Source organism: Mytilus galloprovincialis, chromosome 10, assembly GCF_965363235.1.
Source record: "Mytilus galloprovincialis chromosome 10, xbMytGall1.hap1.1, whole genome shotgun sequence".
Taxonomy (NCBI): Eukaryota; Metazoa; Mollusca; class Bivalvia; order Mytilida; family Mytilidae; genus Mytilus; species Mytilus galloprovincialis.
The window spans coordinates 25,927,203-25,954,443 of NC_134847.1; the positions used below are offsets into that span (position 1 = coordinate 25,927,203).

A 27,241-nucleotide genomic window follows, 5' to 3' on the forward strand; every position below is an offset into this window, starting at 1 on the left:
AAGGACAGCAAATAATATTAACAGTGATTGAAATAGCTTAGTGATTATTTTGCTGTTTATATTTATTTTACTGTGTTGTGCAGTTGAAAATAAAGTAGCATACAATTAAAATTAAATGTATCTAATTTACAAACACATGTAAATTTAGCATTTTTTGCATGTTCCCAACATTGGCAACAAATTATGTCAATGTTGTTGTCGAGAAAACTTTTTTGTAAAAGAGAAGGATGAAGTTAAAACAAGTTTTTAATGGATATATTTAAATGTTTAATGAATAATCATTATAGTTGCATTTAAATAAATTAAAAATATTTGAAGCATTTGTGTTCTGTTGTAACTTAATTGTGAACTGATATATACTTTATTTGTAGCTCTACAAATTGAAAATTAAAAGATGTTCTTGCTATTATTTTTATAATTTCTAATAATATCTGACTATGTAAAAATAGGATCTATTAGTGATAGATCAATGAAATTGTGTACAAAACGGATTGCTGTCAGTTCATATCAGTTTGGGGAATTATATGAGGCCCTGCCCCTTTGGTCATGACCATGATCTAGTGACTTTAAAGTAGCAATTATTATGGCCCAGCAAGAAAGTTGTGGGGGCCATATATTTTTACCCTTGTCCGTCATTCCATCATTCCACAACAAACCTTTCATACATACTTTTTTAGCTCACCTGGCCCAAAGGGCCAAGTGAGCTTTTCTCATCACTTTGCGTCCGGCGTCCGTCGTCCGTCGTCCGTCGTCCGTCGTCGTCCCGCGTTAGCTTTTACAAAAATCTTCTCCTCTGAAACTACTGGGCCAAATCAAACCAAACTTGGCCACAATCATCATTGGGGTATCTAGTTTAAAAAATGTGTGGCGTGACCCGTTCAACCAACCAAGATGGCCGCCACGGCTAAAAATAGAAGATAGGGGTAAAATGAAGTTTTTGGCTTATAACTCAAAAACCAAAGCATTTAGAGCAAATCTGACAGGGGGTAAAAATGTTTATCAGATCAAGATCTATCTGCCCTGAAATTTTCAGATCAATTGGTCAATCGGTTGTTGGGTTGCTGCCCCTGAATCGGTAATTTTGAGGAAATTTTGCTGTTTTTGGTTATTATCTTGAATATTATTATAGATAGAGATAAACTGTAAACAGCAATAATGTTCAGCAAAGTAAGATCTAACAAATAAGTCAACATGACCAAAATGGTCAGTTGACCCGTTTAGGAGTTATTGCCCTTTATAGTCAATTTTTAACCATTTTTCGTTAATTAAAGTAATCTTTTACAAAAATCTTCTCCTCTGAAACTACTGGGCCAAATTAATCCAAACTTGGCCACAATCATCTTTGGGGTATCTAGTTAAAAAAATGTGTGGCGTGACCTGGTCAACCAACCAAGATGGCTGCCACGGCTAAAAATAGAACAAAGGGGTAAAATGCAGTTTTTGGCTTATAACTCAAAAACCAAAGCATTTTGAGGAAATCTGACAGGGATAAAAATGTTTATCAGGTCAAGATCTATCTGCCCTGAAATTTTCAGATGAATCGGTCAATTGATTGATGGGTTGCTGCCCCTGAATTGGTAATTTTGAGGAAATTTTGCTGTTTTTGGTTATTATCTTGAATATTATTATAGATAGAGATAAACTGTAAACAGCAATAATGTTCAGCAAAGTAAGATCTACAAATAAGTCAACATGACCAAAATGGTCAGTTGACCCGTTTAGGAGGTATTGCCCTTTATAGTCAATTTTTAACCATTTTTCGTAAATTAAAGTAATCTTTTACAAAAATCTTCTCCTCTGAAACTACTGGGCCAAATTAATCCAAACTTGGCCACAATCATCTTTGGGGTATCTAGTTTAAAAAATGTGTGGCATGACCTGGTCAACCAACCAAGATGGCCTCCACTGCTAAAAATAGAACATAGGGGTAAAATGCAGTTTTTGGCTTATAACTCAAAAACCAAAGCATTTTGAGGAAATCTGACATGGGATAAAAATGTTTATCAGGTCAAGATCTATCTGCCCTGAAATTTTCAGATGAATCGGTCAATTGGTTGTTGGGTTGCTGCCCCTGAATTGGTAATTTTGAGGAAATTTTGCTGTTTTTGGTTATTATCTTGAATATTATTATAGATAGAGATAAATTGTAAACAGCAATAATGTTCAGCAAAGTAAGATCTACAAATAAGTCAACATGATCAAAATGGTCAGTTGACCCCTTTAGGAGTTATTGCCCTTTATAGTCAATCTTTAACCATTTTTCATAAATCTAAGTAATCTTTTACAAAATCTCCACTGAAACTACTAGGCCACAATCATCTTTGGGGTATCTAGTTTGAAAAATGTGTCCGATGACCTGGCCATTCAACCAAGATGGCCGCCACGGCTAAAAATAGAACATAGGGGTAAAATGCAGTTTTTGGCTTATAACTATGAAACCAAAGCATCTAGAGCAAATCTGACAAGAAGTTAAATTGTTAATCAAGTCAATATCTATCTGCCCTGAATTTTTCAGATGAATTGGACAACTGGTTGTTGGGTTGCTGCCCTCCAATTGGTAATTTTTAAAGAAATTTTGCCGTTTTTGGTTATCTTGAATACTATTATAGATAGCGATAAACTGTAAACAGCAATAATGTTCAGCAAAGTAAGATCTACAAATAAGTCAACATGACCTAAATGGTCAATTGACCCCTTAAGGAGTTATTGCCCTTTATAGTCAAGTTTTAACAATTTTCATTAATTTGGTAAATTTATGTAAATTTTTACCAAATATAGTTCTCTGTTACTAATTGGCAAAGTTCATTATAGATATAATTGTAAGAAGCAAAATCGTTCAGTAAAGTAAGAACTTCAAACACATCACCATCACCAAAATACAATTTTGTCATGAATCCATTTGTGTCCTTTGTTTAATATGCACATAGACCAAGGTGAGCGACACAGGCTCTTTAGAGCCTCTAGTTAGTAAACTCAGAATTGTTAAACCAGTAAATTGAAATATTGAAAAGTACAGAATTTATTATTTAAAAGAAATAATGGGGAACAAAAAAAAATAGCTGTGGTATGATTGCCAATGAGACAACTCTCAACCAGATACCATATTATGTTAGATGTTTTCAAACAACTATAGGTCGTGGCATAGCCTCAATAATGAACAAAACCCATATAGCATTGTTCATTTTGCATATAGAATTAAGAGTTATGAGTAAAATGATACTGAAGGTGTAAATTATAAAAACAAGCTGTGGATTTATTGATTTATTGTTGGCTTTGAGTGACAATTTCAGCAAGGCTATACCATAGCTGCCAGTAGGAAGAAAGATCAGCATTTTAAAGAACATTTTATTATTCAGATTTAAAAAAAAAACATTTACTGTGGAGAAGTCAAATGTTAACAACAGATATATTCACAACAACTTTTATTTTAGGGATTAAGAGCTGTGTGGATGTCCCTTAGGGAACAGGTATCCAGTGTAGATGAGTTAGAAATGGCTACTACCCGACTGAGGCTGAGGTTTCCAGATGAAGCAGAGCCAACTACAGCACAGATGAATATCATAGAACCAGTTACAGTAAGATTTTGTTTTTATATTTTAAGCTTTATCTCTGTTCTTGTGTTTTTCTTTGTCCAAGGATCAAAAGAATCCTATGAAATTTCATCGTTTAATGCAAAAATGAAGAGAAAGATATTTCATTGGTTAAATTTTCAGTGTAAAGAATATTGAATGAATAATTTTCATTTGAAGAAATTGTTCCAAGTTAAAATTGTAAATATATTTAATAGCAGATTTTGTTTTTTCATTGAATATTGAAAAATTGAAATGATTTTCAACACTAATGCTACACATGAATTGATTATGTGTCAGACAAAAAAAGCATCAAATAATGATATTTTTTAAATTTGACAGATAGAACAACATAGACAGAAACTGAAAGCTGATCAAATTGTAGGAAGGTGTGAATTGAGAAAGAAACTAGGACAGCTGTTATACCTGAAGAATCTTGCAAAGGTATGTTTAGAAAAATAAGTTTGTTTGACTGTCCAGCCCAACTTTTTTGCAGAATTTTGAAGAAAAAAATCTGATCAAATGCAAATATATTAGTAGGCAGGATTTTTTGAGAGATTTTCCAAGTATTATGCGCCTTCAAACTTGAGATTTTTCACCCAACTCAGTTCCTTCCTTGTTCTTCTAACTCTTCTTATACATTTCATTGTTGTAACCTGAATTGCAGGGTGTCAATTGGATGTTCTAGGTCATTGATTTTATTTTAAGCAGTTATTCCCCTTTGATCTGCAAAAAAATATTGCCATATCCTAAACCTATCATTTTATTGCATCAACAATAATTTGGTATTACTTTTATAAATGTATTGTATATATTTCTTTGCTGGGTCTTGTCAAAAATATTCTTTGAATATTTGCTTTGACTGAAATGATTTGAAAAACAATCAACCAATCAACTTTTAGCAAAGTTTTAAAGAAAAATGATACAAGATAAATTCAAATCTTCTAGTGACCATAACAAATCAAAAGAAATTAAGTGTCTACTCAATGTCAATCAGGGTTCTCACTAAGGGATTCCATGAGTCCTGGACTCATCAAAATCTGTCTGGACTCACCATTTTCAAAACTGGTGAGTCCACAGATTTATCAAGATTGAAATATTTTGTATAAACTGAACACAGTTAAACACAAATATCATCATTTTATAGCAAAAGTTTAAAAGTGATATGAATTTGATTTGATTTCATTGCTCTGTTAGGAAATGGAAACTAAAATATTACTTTATATTGCAATGAAATATTTTCTTCTTGCTGCTGGACTCATCATACCTAAAAATGATGAGTCCCTGGACTAGCCTTCAAAAATCCTTACCGAGAACCCTGGTCAATGTTTATCATTTTTATTAACTCCAAAATTTTGATTTATTTTTATTTTTTAGACACAGGGTGACAATGAGGATGGACACAATCCAGAACCATGTCCTATATGTCAAAGAGAACTAGGGGTAGAATGGAGTGTGATGCATTGTGGTCATTGTTATTGTTTGGACTGTATGAGAATATTATTAGAACAGTACAGTTTTGGCGGGAAAAATCGTGTTGTTAAATGTGCCATCTGCCGAGAGAAGACATATAGAAGTGATGTGTCTTATGTTAGTACCAAGAAGTCAGAAGACTCGGATGATGTCCAGAATTTTAATGTTAAGGTATTTTGCACTCATAAATTGGTGTATATTGGACTCATTGAAATTCAGAGGAAAATTCAAAATGGAGATTCCTAAGCAAATGGCAAAATCAAAAATTCAAACACACCAAACAAATGAAAATCAACTGGCATATATTCCTGACTTTGTACAGGCATTATTATATGTAGTAAATGGTGGATTATACCTGGTTTTATAGCTAGCTAAACCTCTCACTTGTATGAGAGTTGTATAAAATTCCATTATATTTACAACAATGTGTCAAAAACAGAGGTACAGCAGTCAAAATTATATGGTATTATATGATTGGTCAATTTATTGTGACAAAAATCTTAAAGATAATAATTTTGAATAATTTACATGTATGGTCATTTATGATTTATCTAACCAATTTATTTTTTATTTTAAATCTTAGGGAAGTCATTCTACCAAAGTTCAAGGAATTGTGAAGCAGATGATAAAAATTCACCACAAAGATCCTGAAGCAAAAATCCTTGTGTTTTCAACAGTAAGTATCTTGCTGCTTTCAACACTTATAAAATATTATAAACCAAGTAATTTTCAGGAGTGCAACTTTTAATTTTAAAAATGGTGCAAATTTAAATCTTCACAAAAAGGTCTTATTTGGATCTTTTCTTATTCGTATACATCAAAAATGTTTGAAAGTCATACAAAAATATGTTGCCCCAAATTCATTTAAAAGGGCTAATGGGAAAATATGCTGGTAAACAGTATCTTACATTGAAATAAACATTATGAAAGGAGTATATTATTCTATTGCACATTGTTTTTTTTTTTTAAGGAAAACAAATCAAATCAATCAAAGATATTAAAGACGATACAGAAAGACACATAAATAGTTAAGATAATTTTATGATTTGTATATGGTGTTAAACTGGCACTTCATCTAATATTATTGCAAACCCTATGATAGTTTTCCATAGATTCACCTGCAAGTTACCTGTCCGATTTAAACTTTTGCAAGTTCTTTTGTCCATCTAACAAATACAACAGGTATTGTTCATTGTGAAGTTTATTCAACAGGACCTTTAAATTTCTTCCAAGAGAAATCTATCACTCATTAATTAATTTACCTGAACAAAAAATTGAACTGTCAATGATGAAAATACATGTTTGTTGATTTCTGATCAAATTACAATATTTTACCCATTAAAATTTGCTTTTTTAGTGTGTTCACAAATAAAAATTTGAAAATGATAATGCTTAAAATTAAGATCTTCATAAATAAATTTGTTATAACGAAACAACCACAAAAAACATGCATATTCTTTGGAACAGTTGTAAAAGAAATCAGAAATAAACTTTTTATAATTGAATCAGTGTTAATATTGAACAGATTGAAAATATATTATTGATATTGAATAAATACTGTATCACATGCAGTTTATGTGAGTTTATACATGTATTTCAATCAACAAAGAGGATACATTAATTAATGAGTGGTAGATTTCTCCTAGAAGAAATTTAAATGTCCCAAATGAATAAACTACACAGAGAACAAAAGCTATTGTATTGATTCAATGGGACAGGTAAACTTACAAAAGTTTAAATACCTTGGTCAAATGCAAATGACTCTGTGGTAAACTTCCATTTGGTTCGCAATAAATACCAAGGTAATTCCGTGTCATGATTACAAATATCAAACGTAGGTGTTTGTACCAGAGTTTGTCTTGTAAATCTAGTGACAATTTAGGTCAGATGTAGTATTGTAAAATTATACTGTTCAAAACTAATTTCATCAAATTTTAAAAATATTTTATTTACTGGTATGATAGCAAAGTCATAATATTTTTCAGTGGACAGATGTACTGAATGTTTTATCTACAGCGCTTACAGAAAACAATGTGGAACACAGAATGTTGTATCATGGAGCTAAATTTCAGGTATTTATTATATAAATCCCAAGTTTCTTCTTGGTGTAAAATTATCAGAATATTAAAAGAGCAGAAATGTCTAAAGGGGAGATTTGAATTACATTTTATTCTGTTTTTAAACGACCGCAAAAATTGAAAATTTTTTTGGTCGTATATTGGTATCACGTCTGTGTCGTCGTCGTCGTCGTCGTCCGAATACTTTTAGTTTTCGCACTCTAACTTTAGTAAAAGTGAATAGAAATCTATGAAATTTTAACACAAGGTTTATGACCACAAAAGGAAGGTTGGGATTGATTTTGGGAGTTTTGGTTCCAACATTTTAGGAATTAGGGGCCAAAAAGGCCCAAATAAGCATTTTCATGGTTTTCGCACTATAACTTTAGTTTAAGTAAATAGAAATCTATGAAACTTTGACACAAGATTTATGACCACAAAAGGAAGGTTGGGATTGATTTTGGGAGTTTTGGTCCCAACAGTTTAGGAATTAAGGGCCACAAAAGGGCCCAAATAAGCATTATTCTTGGTTTTCGCACAATAACTTTAGTATAAGTAAATAGAAATCAATGAAATTTAAACCCAAGGTTTATGACCACAAAAGGAAGGTTGGGATCGATTTTGGGACTTGAGGTCCGAACAGTTTAGGAATTAGGGTCCAAAAAGGGGCACAAATAAGCATTATTCTTGGTTTTCGCACCATAACTTTAGTATAAGTAAATAGAAATCTATGAAATTTAAACACAAGGTTTATGACCATAAAAGGAAGGTTGGGTTTGATTTTGGGAGTTTTGATTTCATCAAAAATTGAATGATTGGGGCTCTTTGATATGCAAAATCTAACTGTGTATGTAGATTCTTAATTTTTGGTCCCGTTTTCAAATTGGTCTACATTAAAGTCCAAAGGGTCCAAAATTAAACCTAAGTTTGATTTTAACAAAAATTGAATTCTTGGGCTTTTTTGATATGCTGAATCTAAACATGTACTTAGATTTTTGATTATGGGCCCAGTTTTCAAGTTGGTTCAAATCAGGATCCAAAATTATTATATTAAATATTGTGCAATAGCAAGAAATTTTCAATTGCACAGTATTCAGCAATAGCAAGAAATCTTCAATTGCACAGTATTGTGCAATAGCAAGAAATTTTCAATTGCGCAATAGCAAGAAATCTTCAATTGCACAGTATGGTGCAATAGCAAATATTTTCAATTGCACAGTATTGCGCAATAACAAGAAATATCTAATTGCACAATATTGTGCAATGGCAAGAAATTTTCAATTGGAGTTATCTGTCTTTGTCTAGAATAGTAGTTGAATCCACTTAAATCATTGTTTTATACAATATACAATGTATATTCACTTTTACTACCAACTGATAAATTAAAACAATCTTTACCATTCAGTGATAACAAGCACTTTATTTTACATTTTAATATTTTATGATGTATTTAAATGAGTAGTTATTGTTGCAAACTCCATTAGAAATTTGAATTGAGATCAGTTTTGGAAAAAGGGAAAGGGGGATGTGAAAAAAAAAATGGGGGTCAGTTACATTTTCTCATTTCAGATTTCATAAATAGAAAGAAAATTTCTTCAAACATTTTTTTGAGAGGACTAATATTCAACAGCATAGTGAATTGCTCAAAGGCAAAAAAAATATTTTAAGTTCATTAGACCACATTCATTCTGTGTCAGAAACCTATGCTGTGTCAACTATTTAATCACAATCCAAATTTAGAGCTGAATCCAGCTTGAATGTTGTGTCCATACTTGCCCCAACCGTTCAGGGTTCATCCTCTGCCGTCGTATAAAGCTGCGCCCTGCGGAGCATCTGGTTTGCAAATATTTTATGCTCTCCTTCATCTGCGTTATGTTAATATATAATTCTTATATGATTTGCATATTAGGGTATACGTTGATATGATTGGTTGAGAGGACTTCTGGTAGATGTTCTTGACCTTGTTTATTTTTCGTTGGACGAAGTTGACCAAACTTCTTTTTGTAAACAAGATGGCGGCAATAATAACACAATCCAGGTGGATGTTACAATATTTTTTCTCACTTCGCATTAATCGTTAAATTACATAATAAACATGAAACATTTATTTCAATGATAAAAAAAGAGTTTTTGTGGTTGATTTAAATCAGAGAGAAAATTTCATGGAGTACATATTTTTGCGGTAACCAACAAATATATTTATGTGCCAGGCCAATTAAATGACACAATTATACTATTTACTTGTGATAGATAATAATAATAATGAAAATTTATAAAACGCCCTATATAAAAAATAAAAATTACTCTAAGGCGCTGTACATACACATGGTAATTAAAACATATCAATGACAATAACATAAAACATAAAAAAATACATCATGTCTGATTCAAATACTGAAATAAAAAATGCCTACCATGAAATAAAAGGTCAATACGAAATACATGTTAAAACAAAGAATAAAAAATAACAATATAGAATAAAAGCATGCAGAACAAGCAAAAACTCAATACAAAGAGTAAAAAGCCCGTAAAAGAGAAAAGAATTCAATCTAATTAAAAGCAATACGATAAATATGAGTTTTTAACTGTATTTTAAAACACTCTAGGGACTTGCATTGTCTTAAACTGTTCGGGAGATTGTTCCATAGAGATGCCGCTACCCAATCAAATTGTCTTTCACCGTATGTCTTCGTTCTCACTTTTGGAACGGTGAGTAGTTTTGTGGAACTTGAACGCAAAGATCGGTTTGGCACGTGTAGATTGACTAGTTCCCGGATGTAAGCAGGGCCAATGTCATTCATAGCGCAGTACACATAAGTCAGTATTTTGTATTGTGGTCTATATTGGACGGGTAACCAATGTAAATCAGCAAGTATCGGTGTAATATGTTCATGTTTTCTTGTCCTGGTGATAAGACGAGCTGCTGTATTTTGTACTTTTTGTAATCTGTTCAATGTAGTCTTGTTGATACCGTTCAGCAGAATATTCCCATAATCAAGTCTGGATGTTACTACACTGTTCACAAGTGTTTTGCAAGCAGTTGTTGTTATGAAGTTGCGAATGCGTCCAATATTACGGATGTGAAAATGACAGGATGTTACTATGGCAGAAACTTGCCGTTCCATCGTTAGGTGTTGATCAAAATATACACCTGGGTTTTTCACGCAGGATACACTACTTATAACAGTATTGCCGACTTTGAGTTGGAGATTTGGTACACTAGCCTTCAGATGTTTCGGTGTGAATATGATAAGTTCGGTTTTATCTTGATTCAGTTTTAACATATTTGTTGACATCCATGAACTAATGTCAGAAAGACATAGTTCAAGTTTCGAAAAATAGTTTTCCCAGTTGTCTAGTGGCTTGATAACCATGTAAACTTGTGTGTCGTCCGCATAGCAGTGATATGTCATGCCATGGCGACGGCATATTTCACCTATTGGCTTAGAGAAAAGACAGTACAATTTCGGGCCAAGCACGGAACCTATGTTAGATGACATTTCTTCTATGTAGTTGTTCCAATCACCACACGCTGATGTCTATTCGTCAAATACGATTTAATCCATTCGAGAGCGCAACCATTTATGCCATATGAAAATGACAGACGTTCTAGAAGAATTCTGTGATCTATAACATCGAATGCAGCGGAAAGGTCCAATAGCATCAATACTACTGATGACTGTTTATCTAAAGCTGCATTGATATCATGATGTACTCTCGCTAATGCAGTTTCAGTTGAATGGCGTGGTCTGTATGCTGACTGAAGTGGATCACACAATGAGTTCGAGTCCAAATGAACATCTAGTCTCTTATCAACTACCTTTTCTAGAGTTTTCGAAATAATGGGTAAATTGGACACTGGTCTGTAATTTTTGTAAATTTCGGAATCAAGTCCAGGTTTTTTCAGAAGAGGTCTCACAAGAGCCTGTTTAAAGTCTGACGGCACGATGTTCTCATCAAATGACGCATTGACGATTTCTGAAATAAGTGGCACGACAACATCGGACACTGTTTCAAGAGGTTCGACGGAATAGGATCAAGCTCGCAGGACTTATTCAGGGCTTTTTGAATGATAGTTCGTATCTCATCATTGGTTGTGTGTTTGAATGACAACAAAGGTGTACCAGTGAATTCAACATCAGCCTGTAAAAATGCAATGTTATCACCATTCACTACGTTTTGGTCTCTTAGTCCATCTCTTATTGTTACAACCTTATTGACGAAAAAATCAGCAAATGAGTTTGACAGTTCTAAATCAGAGGATGAACTTGGCAACGGGGTTTGTTGTTGTTTACGGTTACCCATGAGATGTTTTGTTAGTTTAAATAACTGTTTGTGGTCGTTTCCACAATTCTCAATTTTAGAGGAGTAATAGGTTTCTTTGGCGATATACAACAGTTCTACACTTTTCTTTAAAAATTTGATGATGGACTTCCAATTTCGAATCCCTCCATTTTCTCTCCGCTTTTTGCTTATCTCTTTTGGCATTATTAAGATCGTCTGAATACCATTCTGTATTAGGTCTTAAAACAACTGATTTGATCGTGACTGGTGCATGTTTATCAAAGATATTGGATAAATTACCGCGATAATGTTCCACTTGTTGCTCTAGGGAACTATCTATTCCAGTACATGAAAAACAATCTACAATGTCCTTTTTAAATGCCGTCATGTCGATCTCTCTACACTTTCTCAAAGAAATATCCTTGCGCATACTCTTTGGTTTCTGGCATGTTAGCGTTGCATGAACAGAAAAATGGTCACACGCTAGGTTACCTTGTGCATCACTGATGTTAGGACGCCGAACGTTTGGAACTCCGTTTAATATCTGACTGTCTTTGTTCTATTAATAAGGTCTAAGATATGCCCACGTTCCTGTGTGGCATCTTTAACATGTTGTGTAAGGTTACGATCCTTAAGGCTCTGATGGAAACGTAATGCGTCTGGATTGCTGAGATTATCTAGGTGGAAATTGAAATCTCCGGTGAAAAGAACGTTATGCGCAGGTACAAGAATAGTATTTTGATCAAGGTTTGATTCCCATTCCTCAAAGAAAACAGTATTGCGAAAACCATTAGATTTGGATGGTGGGGGTCTGTATATTACACACAGACGAATATTGAGATCTCCAGAATGTACAGAGAACTCCATATGCTCAAAGTGAGTAAAATGTTTTTCATGGACGTTCAATCGTTTTATGCCAATACCCCCTTTGAACAAAAGTGCTATTCCACCGCCTCGACGATTACTACGACTGTGATGAATTATGCTGTACCCAGATGGTACTAGGTCTTGAATAACACCTTCATCAACGTCAGATCCAAGCCACGATTCCGTGATAGCCAGAATATCTAAATCATGAGAAGTCACAAAATCACAAATGGCAAGAGCCTTGTTTTTGACAGATCTGCAGTTTAGAGTGGCAAACAACATGTTACTTTTAGGATTAGTTCTGTTATTGGGAATGATATTCACTGATGCAAGAGTTATTGGGCGATCGGAGTTTCTTCCTGTGTATGCTCCAACTGGTCTGTGACCTACACATGTCATGATATTACTTGTTGACTCTGTATCAGTAGGTGTGCTTACTATTATACGATTAGAGTCACAGCTGTTTAGATTTACGATGTTATTTAAGTTTATGCCACTTTGACTATATTTATTTACCTTGAAATATCTATTGCCTGTCAGAGCTGTAATGTGTCGTATCACACGCGTTCCTGCCCGTGTACCTCGTCTGGTCCGACGTGACGATGTGGCGAGTAACGTTCGTCCTAAACAGCTTAATGGCTGAGTGATCACCGATGTTATTGTATTTAACAATGTCATGATTAATTATCAAGCTGAATCACAATAAATGTTTTTCAAAATCCACAATTAAGTTCATAGGTAGTAATAGATTGTAACACTGCAAAAAGTTTCATTAGTTTGCGTTGTTAATTCACACAAATTTCAATAATAAATTCACTGTAATGGGAGCAGCCACTAAGCGCTAACCACTACTCACATCATAGAGGTAGAGGTTAGAGTGTGGGAAAATAAATTCCTAACCTCCTATTTAAAGAATTATAAAGATTAAAAGTGTTTTTAAAGGAATTTATTAGTGTATAAACTGAACCAAATCACTCACAAACATATCATAAAAGTCTTTTAGACTTCTATTTGTTTGTGAGTGAATTGGTTTAGTTTATACATTAATAAATTCCTTTAATAAAGGGTTTAATCCTATATTAAGCTGAGTTGCTGTAGCATAGTGATCAATCAATAATTGAAGTGTTGAGTTATTTATACATTTGTAGGAAAGTGTATGTAATTTATCAGTTGTAAAACTTACTTTTGCAGCAAAATTTGGCATCATTTAAAGAAGACAAACACATTACAGCCTTACTGCTTCCCATACAGTCAGGATCTAATGGTTTGAATCTGATAGAGGCTACATATGTTATCTTAGTGGAACCTATTCTTAATCCTGCACAGGAACTTCAGGCCATTGGTCGTGTTCATAGGATTGGGCAAACTAAGTAAGTTTACCAAAGAACTTACTGTACTCAGGGACTCTTATGGTTATTTAGCATAGAAGTTCATAATTGCAATAAGAATTGTATATTTTTGCTGAAGTCTTGCAATCATTTAGTCAGCAACTCAAATATCACAATAAAACCAAATAGACAACTAAAGGCCTAGAAATAGTCATCAAACAGTATTATATCAAAAGAAGAGTTATTGTAGGGGAAATTTCAGAATTCCCCATAAAGCTACTTATAGGTGAACAGGAATATATAGTCTGTATTAAAATATATGTACAACTGCTATAGTTTGACATCAATGCCCTCGCTCGAATAAGAACAAACAAGTCTTATTTAAATGTAAAATTTGCTTCAAATTTAACTGCATTGTTCATATCATAATTTTTTAGGCCTACAGAAGTCCATAGATTCCTAGTAAGAGCTACTATTGAACAAAAGATGTACAGCATGTTAAAGTCTATAGAGACCAAAGCTACTAGTCATGATACAGAGGAAAATTCCCTTACGATAGGAGACCTTACCTCACTTTTGTCTGAAGAACAAAGAGATCAGGATCAAGCAGATGAGGAACCAGAGGAACCAGTTCAAAATCTTGCAGAAGAAATACCAGGACAGGAGGAAGTACCAGTTCAAAATCTTCCAGAAGATGAACCAGTACAGGCAGACGAACAAGTTCAAAATCTTGGGGGAAATGTCCCAATAGAAAATGCTGTTACAGAACAAGAAGTTGACAATCAAAGTTTTCAAACCCCATTGGAAACTATTGAAACAGATGAAGTAGGAGACAATACTCCTTCAAGGTCAGAAGTAGGAGACAATACTCCTTCAAGGTCAGAAGTGAACAGCTTCACTGTGAATATGTCGTCTGAAAACAGTGTTAATATAGAATCAGTTGACAATTTAGTTGCAAATGCACAACTCTGAATAGTCCCAAGTTAAAATTCAGTGAAAACTTTTTTGTGCATGTAACCAGTTGATAATTTGTCTAAAGACAATTTACAAACTGAAGACATGTTGCATGTTGAACATGCTATTACTGAAGAACTAGCAATTGATGGTTTTACCTATTTCCAACCAGTAAGGCCGGAATTAATTCATATACATGGGTTAAATTGTGCAAATAGCATGGATTAAGGTTGCATTTCTGTTAATATTGACAATGCAATTTCCTAAAACTGTACCACTTTTACTATGAAGTTTTGAAAAAAATCTTATCCTAGAATTGAAAGTTCATATGCACCACATTTTTTTTCAAAGGTCAAAATATAGGGCTGTGCAGCATATTTTCAATGTTTTTATGCCCTGAACTTCTCAGAGTTTAAACTTGCACTAATTTTCTTAACTACCCCTACCTCGAATGAAAGGTTCCACAGGTTTCAAAGTAAACAATATGCACATGTTTATTTACTGGTAACATTTCCAAGTTATGTCTCTGTGTGATGGAACACAGAGAGCATAACTGGGAACCAGTATGTAAACAAAATTTATTTTCTATGAATATTCAAGATCTCCCCAAAAGAGGCCTGTTTGAGAAACAGCTGTATTTACAAAGTGCAACCTTAAATGAAATATCATTCAGAAATCTGTGAAACAGTTACATACGATGCTATGGAAACACTTTAAATGTAGTAAAGCTAGAGCTACATAGAAAGCATTGTGGTAGATGAGCATGTAGGGAGATAGTATTATGTATTCATTTATTTTCATTGGTAACAATTTTTGTGGTTAAAAAAAAAATGAAATTCCTAAATTTTTCATAGTATCATTATTATTTTTTTAAATGTCTTAAAATTTTAAGTATTTCTCACTTTAATGTCATATCATCTATGAAAATAATTGCTTTTGAATATAAATGAATCAGATCTTTTTTTTAATTGATACATACTGTAGAAATTGTTATTGTAAAACTACTTTATTATAATCATGTTAAGTGGCATAAGTAAACAAGAGATAAAATTAGAATTGATATAAAAATGTCAATATATGGTTGAAAAATGGCAAAAATATTATGGTAAAGCTCCTTTAATAGTGGCAAATGTTGAATTATTGCACTAGTGGCATTATTTTTTTAACTGGCAAAATTCAATTTTCAAATTTAGCTCAAGATGGCATATTTAAAAATTGACATTGACCATTATCAGGACCATTGAACATCCTTTGGTTAAAGCTTTTTCTATATGGATGGTTGAATATCCTTATATATACCTGAAATAAGCTGTGTAGGAAAAATTCCTATTTTTTTTAGTATTAGTCAGGATTTTCACTGATACATTCAGCAATACAACAACAATTGAACATTATATTAAAGTTTCTTTAAAAGAAAGAATTTAGCTGTTACTTATTCTGCAGATTTTAAAAACTTATTTACCTAAGTGTGGCATAATTGACCTATATTAAAAAAAAATCATTAGTAACAAATGCAAACAGTAATTTTCTTTCATAGTTTTAAAATTATCTTTTTCAAAGAAAATAATTTCCATACATAAAATGAAATCATTTTCAAGAAATGGAAATTTTATTTTTGAGTTTTAAAATTATCTTTAAAAAAAAGTACATTGTAGTTATATGAGATTTTTTATTGTCCCATTTTTTCAACTAATTTTAAGAGTCTTTTTTTATCCATTTTAGTTCCCTTCTGTATATAAATGAACCATTTGGGTCATTCCATGTCCGACATTTAAGATTTAAAAATAATAATTATTCATGATTAAAATGAACTATTTGGTGGGTATAGACTAGAAAGTGGCTCTTGTACTTGAAATATAAAGATTTCTCTAATACAGAATAATTGCACTATGCAGTTGTCCTTTCTCATTAGCAATTGATAAATTCTCTATATTTGTATCCTTCAAATAATATAATTGAATGGAAAAAAAGTGATAAACTGAACAATATACAATTTCATTAAGGAGTAGATATGTTCTGTTGAAGTATGAGAAGCAACTCCAAGGAAATTACAAGTCTCTACAGCCTATCCATTTATCTTCAGGTGTTAGAGCTTGGACGTATGCTTCTGCTTTTGTTTTATTTGTCTGTAAAGTATTACATTTACTGTTTAGCCTATTTTTGATAATACCCACAAGCCTTAAAATAATGTAAAAGAAGTGGCTTCAAAATTACTGTGATAAGCTAAGCAAGTAATGAATAATCTTCACAAAGTAAATATTGAATGAGTTAGTGATCAGACTGATCTTTCATTCTGTGTGGTATCTGTTTGAAACCGGCTGTCAAGAAGTAGTTGAGTAAATTGCAGGCCTAGTTATCATGTAAAAAATCTGTACTGCCTTTTTTTCCCCCTCAAAGCCTTACACTAATTTCCCGTAAATGGCTTCTAAATTAGTGTGATAAAGCTAGTGATGAATATTTTTCACAAAGTAAATATTACAATAGCTATCGATCAGACTGATCTTTCATAACCTGTGGTATCTGTTTTACACCCGCTGTCCAGGAGTAAATGTGTACACTGTAGGTCTATTTTTCATATTACCAGTCTCTGCCTCCTATCCATTTAACTTCAGGTGTTAGAGCCTGGGTGTATGCTTCTCCTTTTGTTTTCTGTATTTAAAAAAACATGAAGGCCTCGATTATTTATAATTTAAACAAATAATTGGTTAAATTTAAGCAGCGATCGTTAATTTTTCATGGTCAGCCTTAAACTGATATAAATGGCTTTAAAATAAGTGTAATAAGCAAAGCAAGTAATGAATGTTTTTCACAAAGTAAATATTAAATGAGCTAGTGTCAGTAATAATATTTCATTCTTCTTGGTATCTGTTTTACATCTGCTGTCCAGGAGTAGTTGATTAATTTGCTTTTGTCTTTTATCAGCAGCAATAATTAAATGTTTTATGCTCCTAACTTTAAAAAAAAATATAACTGACCTCATTACTAAGTTAAAAAAGATTCAATAGTGCATAAAAAAAATTGTCACAAAATTGTACACTACAATTTTATGAGACTTTCCTTAAGTCAAAATTTGATTATAATTTGTTTGAACCTTTTAAGCTGATTGGACATTCTTGTAATTTTCAAATTAATGAGAAAATCCAAGCTTCCATGACTTCATCCTCTATTAATTGACTGATAAGAGTGCTTGTTCTTTAAGTTATCATAATTATGGTTCTTTTAAACGTTTTTACACACACTATGCTCCACATCTAACTCATTAATTTTTTCTTTAATGTCATTACCAAACAGCATATCAGTCACTGGTTTTGTATTGTCATATAGAGCTTTATACTATGGTTGAATGTCCCCCTTAGTTAAACTCCTTTGTCTAGATGTTATTTCACTGTAACTGACTTGAAATAACTGATAAAGTATCACTACATGTAACTGCATATGTCTGAAGTTCCTCTTTAGTCATTCCTTCCTGCTTAGATTATTTGTCAACAAACATATCTATCATGTTCATTAACGGACATGCTGCTTTAGACAGTAGATTTTCAAAACAGGCTGTACGAGTCTTGGTGAAGAATTTAAAAAAAAATCAAAATTTAAGATAAAAAAAATAAATCAAGTGTAACATTCACATAAAGTTTTTAACATATTTTATAAAGAGGCATATTTTAACTGACTATTAGTGCATAATCATTTAAATTTTATTTCAAAATATAAAAACCTTAACATCCTTATAATAAGTATAATAATAATGTAAATACTGCATACACAAATACGATTTAATATTGAATTTGGTGACTGAATAGAAGTTATAAAATATAAAGCTACAATGTGATGCTATTTAAATCATGCAGTGCTATACCATGTCTGCTGATGGCAAAGTCCACGCAAACAGCATTTTTTTTTACAGTTAAAATATTAAAGCATGCAATCCAAGAGTTTAAATGCCTTGCTTGCCAACTTTGTTTGGTTGTTTGCTCATGCATTGTAATTAAGATTGACACCTTAATTCAATGGGTAGGTGGAGTTACACGAAGGTTTGATTGGTCAAGGAATATTAAATTGTTTCCAATATAATATCCATTGTCCAATCAACTCTTATTATACAACTGCAAAAATTGAAAATAGGGTCTATTTAATCACACTCCAAATTCAGAGCTGTATCAAGCTTAAATTTTGTGTCCATACTTGCACAAACTGTTCATGGTTCAACCTCTGTGGTCGTATAAAGCTGCGCCCTGCGTAGCATCTGGTTTATGTAGTAAACAAACTGTTACTCCACCTCTCCATTGAATTTAGGTTTCAATCTTAATTACAATGCATGAGCAAACAACCAAACAAAGTTGGCAAGCAAGACATTTAAACTCTTTGATTGCATGTATTAATAATTTAACTGTAAATGTAGTCCGATGTTTCCACTGTTCCTTTTCTCATCTGGATCAATAAAAATCCAATCTTTTGTCTCAATATCAAGACCGCAGCAACCTTCAACGAGAGAAGTTCCATCAGTCGGATGTAGCCCTTCTTGTATAATATCTCAAGCTAACAGCTTCACATGCCTTATTCTTAGATGTCATTTGTTTCCAAATACCTAAACTAATAGTATTGATTAAGTACATTGACACTAATTGATATAGATGTACATTGTTGTTCTAAATGATATTTTTACACCATTTATTATATATACTTCTCATAACTACTGCAAATTTTTAATCTTATGATACTCTCAGCATATATTTTTTTAAAACAGCAGCTAGTGGTCAGACTGGGAAAATAATATCTAATATTCTTTATGGCTTTGTTAATACACCTTCTTGTCAAATAATTGGCATGTACCTCATATATCAAGATTACATTTCTGTAGAAAATAGAATAATGAAAAATCAAACATGATTTTACATCCTCTCTCAAGTAGAAGTTAACAAACTTCCAGATGTCCTTTCTCTTCAGCAGATTGAGAAGGTAATATCTTACATTTTGTGGGGCATTTTTGTTACAACCTTTAAAAAAAAATTGATGTGTATATTTTATATCAGATTTCTTGATTAGAAGGAATGATTGCACTGCATTCTGTTTTTAATGGAACTAGTTTCTACTGCCTTTCCAATTAACCTTCGATGTTAGAGATTGGGCTTATGCTTCTTCGTTTGTTGGCATTTCCTGTATTTAAAAAAAACGAAGGCCTCATATATATACTATTCATACAAATAATTGGTTATGTTAAAGCAGAAATCATTAATTTTTCCACGTTTATTGTAATAAGTCTTTTAACATATTTTATAGAGAGGCATATTTTAACTGATTATTAGTGCATAATCATTTAAATTCTATTTCAAAATATATAAAAAATCTTAACATCCTTATAATAAATATAATATTAGTGTAAATACTGCATACACAAATACGATTTAATATTGAATTTGGTGACTGAATAGAAGTTTTAAAATATATAGCTTCAATTTTATACTATTTAAATCATGCAGTGCTAATTACCATGTCTGCTGATAGTGCAGTCCACACAAACAGCGTTTTTTTTTTTAAATGTAGTCAGATGTTTCTACTTGTTCCTTTTCTCACCTGGATCAATAAAAATCCAATCTTTTGTCTCAATATCAAGGCCACATCGACCTTCAACAAGAGAAATTCCATCAGTCGGATGTCGCCCTTCTGGTATAACATCCCCAGCTAGCAGCTTCACATGCCTTATTCTTTGATGTCATTTGTTTCCAAATACCTAAATAATAATATTGATTTAGTACATTTACACTTAACATTTAGATAGTATGTACATTGTTGTTCTAAATGGTATTTTCACATCAGGTATTATATGTACTTCTCATCACTACTGCAAATTTTTAATCTAATGATACTCTCAGCATATAGGTTCAAACTCCAGGTTCAATAAAATATATTTTTTTAACACATCAGCTAGTGGTCAGACTGGGAAAAAAATATCTAACATTTTTTATGGATTTCTTGATACACCTTCTTATCAATTAATTGGCATGTACCTCATATATCAAGATAATGTTTCTGTAGAAAATGGAATAATCAAAAATCAAACATGATTTTTACATCCTTTCTCAAGTAGTAGTCGATACACTTCCACATGTCTTTTCTCTTCAGCAGATTGAGGAGGTAATATCTAACATTTTGTGGGGCCTTTTTGTTACACCCTTATAAAAATAATTAAAATAATAAAATATATTTTTTAGATACATCAGCTAGTGGTAAGACTGGGAAAATAATATCTAAACATTCTTTATGGCATTTTTGATACACCTTCTTATCAAGTAATGTACCTCATATATCAAGATTACATTTCTGTAGAAAATAGAATAATCAAAAATCAAACATGATCTTATATCCTCTCTCAAGTAGGAGTCTACACACCTCCAGGTGTCCTTTCTCTTCAGCAGATTGAGAAGGTAATATCTAACATTCTTGGTTGCCTCTTTGTTATACCCTCTTAAAAGTAATTGACGTGTATATCTAATATCAAGTTTTCTTGATTAAAAGGAATAAATGCACTGTGTTCTATTTTTAATGTAACCAGTTTCTGCTTCCTTTCCAATTTACCTTCAGGTGTTAGAGATTGGGCTTATGCTTCTTCTTTTGTTGGCATTTCCTGTATTTAACAAAAATGAAGGCCTCATATATATACTATTCATACAAATAATTGGTTATGTTAAAGCAGAAATCATTAATTTTTCCACGGTTATTGTAATAATGCTTTTAACATATTTTATAGAGAGGCATATTTTAACTGATTATTAGTGCATAATTATTTAAATTCTATTTCAAAATATAAAAATCTTAACATTCTTATAATAAATATAATAATAATGTAAATACACAAATAGGATTTATAATAAATATAATAATAATGTAAATACACAAATAGGATTTTTATTGAATTTGGTGACTGAATACAAGTTTTAAAATATATAGCTTCAATTTTATACTATTTAAATCATGCAGTGCTATACCATGTCTGCTGATAGTGCAGTCCACACAAACAGCAGGTTTTTTTAAAATGTAGTCAGATGTTTCTACTTGTTCCTTTTCTCACCTGGATCAATAAAAATCCACTCTTTTGTCTCAATATCAAGGCCACATCGACCTTTAACAAGAGAAATTCCATCAGTCGGATGTCGCCTTTCTGGTATAACATCCCCAGCTAGCAGCTTCACATGCCTTATTCTTTGATGTCATTTGTTTCCAAATACCTAAAATAATAGTATTGATTTAGTACATTTACACTTAACATTTAGATAGTATGTACATTGTTGTTCTAAATGGTATTTTCACATCAGGTATTATATGTACTTCTCATTACTACTGCAAATTTTTAATCTTATGATACTCTTAGCATATAGGTTCAAACTCCAGGTTCAATAACATATATTTTTTTAACACATTTAAAAAAATATCTAACATTTTTTATGGATTTTTTGATACACCTTCTTATCAATTAATTGGCATGTACCTCATATATCAAGATTACGTTTCTGTAGAAAATGGAATAATCAAAAATCAAACATGATTTTTACATCCTTTCTCAAGTAGAAGTCGACACACTTCCACATGTCTTTTCTCTTCAGCAGATTGAGGAGGTAATATCTAACATTTTGTGGGGCCTTTTTGTTACACCCTTTTAAAAATAATTAAAATAATAAAATATATTTTTTAAATACATCAGCTAGTGGTAAGACTGGGAAAATAATATCTAAACATTCTTTATGGCATTTTTGATACACCTTCTTATCAAGTAATGTACCTCATATATCAAGATTACATTTCTGTAGAAAATAGAATAATCACAAATCAAACATGATCTTATATCCTCTCTCAAATAGGAGTCTACACACCTCCAGGTGTCCTTTCTCTTCAGCAGATTGAGAAGGTAATATCTAACATTCTTGGTTGCCTCTTTGTTATACCCTCTTAAAAGTAATTGACGTGTATATCTAATATCAAGTTTTCTTGATTAAAAGGAATAAATGCACTGTGTTCTATTTTTAATGTAACCAGTTTCTGCTTCCTTTCCAATTTACCTTCAGGTGTTAGAGATTGGGCTTATGCTTCTTCTTTTGTTGGCATTTCCTGTATTTAACAAAAATGAAAGCCTCATATATATACTATTCATACAAATAATTGGTTATGTTAAAGCAGAAATCATTAATTTTTCCACGGTTATTGTAATAATGTTTTTAACATATTTTATAGAGAGGCATATTTTAACTGATTATTAGTGCATAATTATTTAAATTCTATTTCAAAATATAATAATGTAAATACACAAATAGGATTTTATATTGAATTTGGTGACTGAATACAAGTTTTAAAATATATAGCTTCAATTTTATACTATTTAAATCATGCAGTGCTATACCATGTCTGCTGATAGTGCAGTCCACACAAACAGCGGGTTTTTTTAAAATGTAGTCAGATGTTTCTACTTGTTCCTTTTCTCACCTGGATCAATAAAAATCCACTCTTTTGTCTCAATATCAAGGCCACATCGACCTTTAACAAGAGAAATTCCATCAGTCGGATGTCGCCTTTCTGATATAACATCCCCAGCTAGCTGCTTCACAGGCCTTATTCTTTGATGTCATTTGTTTCCAAATACCTAAAATAATAGTATTGATTTAGTACATTTACACTTAACATTTAGATAGTATGTACATTGTTGTTCTAAATGGTATTTTCACATCAGGTACTATATGTACTTCTCATTACTACTGCAAATTTTTAATCTTATGATACTCTTAGCATATAGGTTCAAACTCCAGGTTCAATAACATATATTTTTTTAACACATTTAAAAAAATATCTAACATTTTTTATGGATTTTTTGATACACCTTCTTATCAATTAATTGGCATGTACCTCATATATCAAGATTACGTTTCTGTAGAAAATGGAATAATCAAAAATCAAACATGATTTTTACATCCTTTCTCAAGTAGAAGTCGACACACTTCCACATGTCTTTTCTCTTCAGCAGATTGAGGAGGTAATATCTAACATTTTGTGGGGCCTTTTTGTTACACCCTTTTAAAAATAATTAAAATAATAAAATATATTTTTTAAATACATCAGCTAGTGGTCAGACTGGGAAAATAATATCTAAACATTCTTTATGGCATTTTTGATACACCTTCTTATCAAATAATGTACCTCATATATCAAGATTACATTTCTGTAGAAAATAGAATAATCAAAAATCAAACATGATCTTACATCCTCTCTCAAGTAGGAGTCTACAGACCTCCAGATGTCCTTTCTCTTCAGCAGATTGAGGAGGTAATATCCAACATTCTTGGTTGCCTCTTTGTTATACCCTCTTAAAAGTAATTGACTGTATATCTAATATCAAGATTTCTTGATTAAAAGGAATAAATGCACTGTGTTCTATTTTTTAATGTAACCAGTTTCTACTTCCTTTCCAATTTACCTTCAGGTGTTAGAGATTGGGCATATGCTTCTGCTTTTGTTGTTATATTTTCTCTATTTTAAAATATGAAGGCCTCCTTTATTTACCATTCATACAAATAATTGGTTATGTTAAAGCAGAAATTATTAATTTTTCCATGTTCATAGTAATAATGCTTTTAACATATTTTATAGAGAGGCATATTTTAACTGATTATTAGTGCATAATTATTTAAATTCTATTTTAAAATATAAAAACCTTAACATCCTGATAATAAGTATAATGATAATTTAAATACTTTCATACACAAATAGGATTTAACATTTAGTTTGATGACTGAATAGAAGTTTTAAAGTATATAGCTACAATGTGATACTATTTAAATCATGCAGTGCTATACCATGTCTGCTGATGGTGCGGTCCACACAAGCAGCACTTTTTTTAATGTAGTCAGATATTTCCACTTGTTTCTTTTCTCACCTGGATCAAAACAATTCCAATCTTTTGTCACAATATCTAGGCCACAGCGACCTTCCACAAGAGAAATTCCATCAGTCGGATGTCGCCCTTCTGGTATAACATCCCCAGTTAGCAGCTTCACATGCCTTATTCTTTGATGTCATTTGTTTCCAAATACCTAAAATAATAGTATTGATTTAGTACATTTACACCTAACATTGAGATAGTATGTACATTGTTGTTGTAAATGATTTTTTTACACCATGTATAATATATATACTTCTGATAACTACTGCAAATTTTCAATCTTATGATACTCTCAGCATATAGGTTCAAATCTCAGGTTCAATAAAATATTTTTTTTTAAACACAGCAGCTTGTGGTCACACTGGGAAAATAATATCTAATATACTTTATGGCATTTTTGATACACCTTTTTATCAAATAATTGGCATGTACCTCATATATCAAGATTACATTCCTGTAGAAAATGGTATAATCAAAAATTAAACATGATTTTACATCCTTTCTCAAGTAGAAGTCGAGACACTTCCACATGTCTTTTCTCTTCAGCAGATTAAGGAGGTAATATCTTACATTTTGTGGGGCCTTTTTGTTACACCCTTTTAAAAGTAATAGACATTTATATCTTATATCAAGATTTCTTGATAAAAAGGAATTATTGCACTGTGTTCTATCTTGAATGGAACCAGTTTCTGCTGCCTTTCCAATTTACCTGCAAGTGTTAGAGGTTGGGTGTATGCTTTTGCTTTTGTTGACATATTTTCTGTATTTAAAAAAAAATGAAGGCCATGTTTATATACCATTCAAACTATACTGCAAATTTTTCATCTTATGGTACTCTCAGCACATAGGTTCAATGAAATATATTAAACACATCAGCTAGTGGTCAGACTAAGAAGATAATATCTACAATTCTTAATTGCGTTTTTGTTACTTTCTCTGTTGGCATGTACCTCATATACCAAGATTAAATTTCTGTAGAAAATGGAATAATCAAAAATCAAACATGATTTTACATCCTCTCTCAAGTAGGAGTCTACAGACCTCCAGATGTCCTTTCTCTTCAGCAGATTGAGGAAAATATATCTAACATTCTTTATGGCCTTTTTTTTTTTTGGCCCTCTATTAAGTAATTTATGTGTAAGTCTTATATCAAGATTTCTGGTATAAGAAAAATAATTGGGACTTAGGGGTAATCTCTTTTATTCTTTGTGTTACATCCTCTCTCAGTAGAAGTCGACACACTTCCAGATGTCCTTTCTCTTCGTCAGATTAAGGAGGTAATATCTAACATTTTTAATGGTCTTTATTTTTTGCCCTCTATTAAGTAATTTATGTGTATGTCTTATATCAAGATTTCTGGTATAAGAGGAATAATCGGGACTGAAGGGGGTAATATCTATTATTCTTTGTGTTACATCCTCTCTCAAGTAGAAGTCGACAGACCTCCAGGTGTTCTTTCTTATCAGCAAAAGATGAATTCTCTATGTCTTTACACTTGGAATAATATATTTATATTAAAAAAACAAGTATAATTAAATGAGCAGCATGAGACTAAAAGTAAATTGATTATAAAAAAAATGTCTGTAGAAACATTGATTTAATAAAAATATTTTTGCAAATTTGTTATAATGATAAAAGTAAAAAAAAATAAGTACAATGAGAAGAGTAAAATGAGAGCCAACTTTAAATAATGCCAATAAATATTTCTTACATTAAAGAAGATATTAGATTTGTATACTGTGGATTCATTTAGTTTCGTGAGTACCAATTTTCGTGGACGGAGAAAAACTTGCATACTCTTGGATATTTCTTGGTTTTCTAAGTCTACGGTACATATAATCATAAAGAAAATTTGTAATTCATTGGACATTAAAGTTTGTAGTTTCCCTTTACCCTTGAAATCCACATTAATTGGTATCCAATGAATAATAAGGAATCCACACAAACTAGTTCTTACTGACTTAAAATGTTAACACACCCTCACCAATGGATAATTCTTAATTTATGATGTATGAAATAGAAGGTTTATATTATATACATATTGATTATATATTTTTTAACATGTTGATGTCTTTTTGTTGTTAATTACAGAGAACAAATGTTTGTAAATCTAGACTCAAGTTAATTGTATGGATTATAGTTGTAAAAAAATTACTGTGGATTCATTTATTTTTCGGTGGAATTTAATTATGTGGATTAAGGAACTTACAATTACTTTGATATTTAATTTCGTAGTTTTGTGGGAGTTTTCCTCCAATAATGCAAGCCAATAAAAACATTAAATTCATCATACATCCACCAAATCCACAAAAATTGGTATTCAATGAGTAATGATGAATCCACAGTAATTGTTTAAAAGGCATTTCATATATTCGTATAGAAATTGTAATTTTGCTTTGACAAATTGTTTCAAAGAATCTTAAAAAATTTTGATTAATAGTTTAAATCTTATTTTAGAATAATAGTCTTAAGAGTCTGCATTTGAACTGTAGTCATACTGCATAAGTGAATCATTTTATAATTATCTCTGGTTAATTTTATTGATTCTGTCATGCTCAGGTGCTGAACTTCTAGTATTCCAATGTGTGACCTGAAATTAAAAAGAAGGACACGTACCGAAGAGACGTTCTGAATTTTAGGGTGATGTCTCTGAATTTATTGAAACATATCCTGTCTCTTTTTTTATGTATTGACTTTGAATTCAGAATTTTTAGTAATGTTTTTATATTTGCAGAAAATAACAAAATACTAAGTTTCACACAACAACAAAATTAGCATTTTGAATTT

At 31.6% G+C, this 27,241-nt stretch overlaps 1 protein-coding gene across 4 annotated transcripts in view; it reads left to right on the top strand.

The window, feature by feature from the left end:
• Positions 1-17,274, top strand: part of LOC143047259 (E3 ubiquitin-protein ligase SHPRH-like) — a 53,782-nt gene extending 36,508 nt beyond the window's left edge. For 3 of the 4 annotated variants that reach the window (XM_076220282.1, XM_076220285.1, XM_076220284.1), the window contains 7 exons: positions 3,432-3,575; positions 3,912-4,013; positions 4,947-5,213; positions 5,626-5,718; positions 7,028-7,114; positions 13,442-13,620; positions 14,016-17,274. In XM_076220282.1, coding sequence (XP_076076397.1) covers positions 3,432-3,575; positions 3,912-4,013; positions 4,947-5,213; positions 5,626-5,718; positions 7,028-7,114; positions 13,442-13,620; positions 14,016-14,550 — 1,407 coding nt within the window. In that variant the 3' untranslated portion in view covers positions 14,551-17,274. The remainder of the gene's footprint in view (positions 1-3,431; positions 3,576-3,911; positions 4,014-4,946; positions 5,214-5,625; positions 5,719-7,027; positions 7,115-13,441; positions 13,621-14,015) is intronic. The other variant, XM_076220283.1, reaches the window with a different exon arrangement.
• The last annotated feature ends 9,967 nt before the right edge of the window (positions 17,275-27,241 follow it).